The sequence below is a fragment of the Sipha flava genome, unplaced genomic scaffold, assembly GCF_003268045.1.
Source record: "Sipha flava isolate LNK unplaced genomic scaffold, YSA_version1 18965_pilon_pilon, whole genome shotgun sequence".
NCBI classification, from domain to species: Eukaryota; Metazoa; Arthropoda; class Insecta; order Hemiptera; family Aphididae; genus Sipha; species Sipha flava.
The window spans coordinates 3,776-5,382 of record NW_020272514.1 but is presented as its reverse complement, the minus strand read 5'-3'; the positions used below and the strand labels follow the sequence as shown (position 1 = coordinate 5,382).

The window sequence follows — 1,607 nt, the reverse complement described above, 5'->3', positions numbered from 1 at the left end:
TGTAATCTTCAAAATTGCCGACTAGAATTTGAAATTCAAAATTTTTGTGAACTATTAAGTTATTTTTAGTTACATTCTGTAAATTTATAATTTATTTATTATCTTATGTTTCAATTCTTAGTTTGAATTAAATTTAAAGTGGAAACTTAAGAATACCTAACTTATTTTAAATTTATATCAGAATAAAATAACGTCAACAAAAATAATATATGAAATAGGTAATAATTATCATATAACTCATCACTTATTATTTATTACAAAATGGTTATAAAATGAGTGTTACAGTATTTAAAATTTTAAAAACTTATATTAATCACAATTGAACCCTGCGTTGCTTCAGCGTTGCCCATTTGTGTACAAGATCATCGATATCCAAAGTATCTGTTATGTCTTTTTCACAACTCAACATCATTAGTGCATTTAATCGTTGATCAGCCATTTTCGATCTTAGGTAATTTTTTATTAATTTTAATTTACTAAACATTCTTTCGTCAGATGCAGTAATAACAGGAGCAGTCAATGCTAAATGACAAATTCGATTAACCCACGGAAGAATTGATTTTGATGACTCAGATTTTTCAAAAATGTTATTTAAATTTTCTCCATCACATTGATTTAACAGAATTTCAATTTCTGCATGTATTGCATCAATGTCGTGAATTTTCGCACTATTTGTCATTTCGGGAAATAATTTTACAGCACCCGCAACATTTTCTAATGAACAAGTATTATTGTCAAATGGCATTTTGAAAATATTAAATAAAGGTTTGAGTGTTTCAATAGTTATTTTTAAATGTTCAGTTGTTAAGCTTATCAGTGTATCTAATACTTGTTTAAATTCTTTACGATAAAATAATTTTAATGAGAAGTCTGATTGAGTCATTGGATTAGAATCTATTATTTTTGGTATCGATCGTTTATGATGATGTTTCTTAAAATCTTCTATTGGATCTAAATCTAGTTTTCTTGAAAATATTAGAGCTGCGTCTATAATAGTATCCAGTCCATCAGAATCTTTGTTTATATTTTCAAGCGATTTAATTGCACCCTCTATTAAATTACTTGCATCAATTATATTCAATTCCTTTGCTTCTAACTTCTCTGTGAGTGCTATGAGTTTATATAATACATTTTTCATAAATATTATTGATACAATAAAATCAAATGTTGTTATTTTTTTAAACAGAGCTATTGATTGGCTTTTAGTTTTTCTATCATATAAATTTGAAGAGGAGATTTCTTGCAAAGTTTCAAGAATTATTTCAAACGATGTCCAAACTGCTTTAACCGATTCTGCACGAGACGTCCATCGCGTTTTTGATAAATTACACAACTGCAAACTACCTTCAATTTCAGATAATTTTTTACTAAAAAATTCCATACCGCTTTGTACTGGCATTAAAAAAAACATATAGACTTTCTAGGTTACCAATTAAGTTAAGTATAATGATACTAGCATTGCAGCCATGTTCTAAAAATGTGTTAATACGGTGCGCTTGACATGGGATATAAGGTATATGGTGATTGGCCAGTTTTGAAAGTTCTTTTTGCGCTCCATGGAATTTACCAGACATACTTGAAGCAAAATCGTAAGACTGAAAAGCGAT

At 27.9% G+C, this 1,607-nt stretch overlaps 1 protein-coding gene across 1 annotated transcript; it reads right to left on the bottom strand.

Annotated features, from left to right (window-relative positions):
• Positions 1-247: 247 nt before the first annotated feature.
• On the bottom strand, positions 248-1,367 carry LOC112681295. The gene has a single exon (XM_025551561.1). The coding sequence runs from the start codon at positions 1,136-1,138 to the stop codon at positions 314-316; it is 825 nt and encodes a 274-aa protein (XP_025407346.1). The 5' UTR covers positions 1,139-1,367; the 3' UTR covers positions 248-313.
• Between the last annotated feature and the right edge of the window lie 240 nt (positions 1,368-1,607).

Bases quoted from the DNA above. Each gene is read 5' to 3' on its own strand.
- LOC112681295 (XM_025551561.1), bottom strand. From the start codon at position 1,138: ATGAAAAATGTATTATATAAACTCATAGCACTCACAGAGAAGTTAGAA.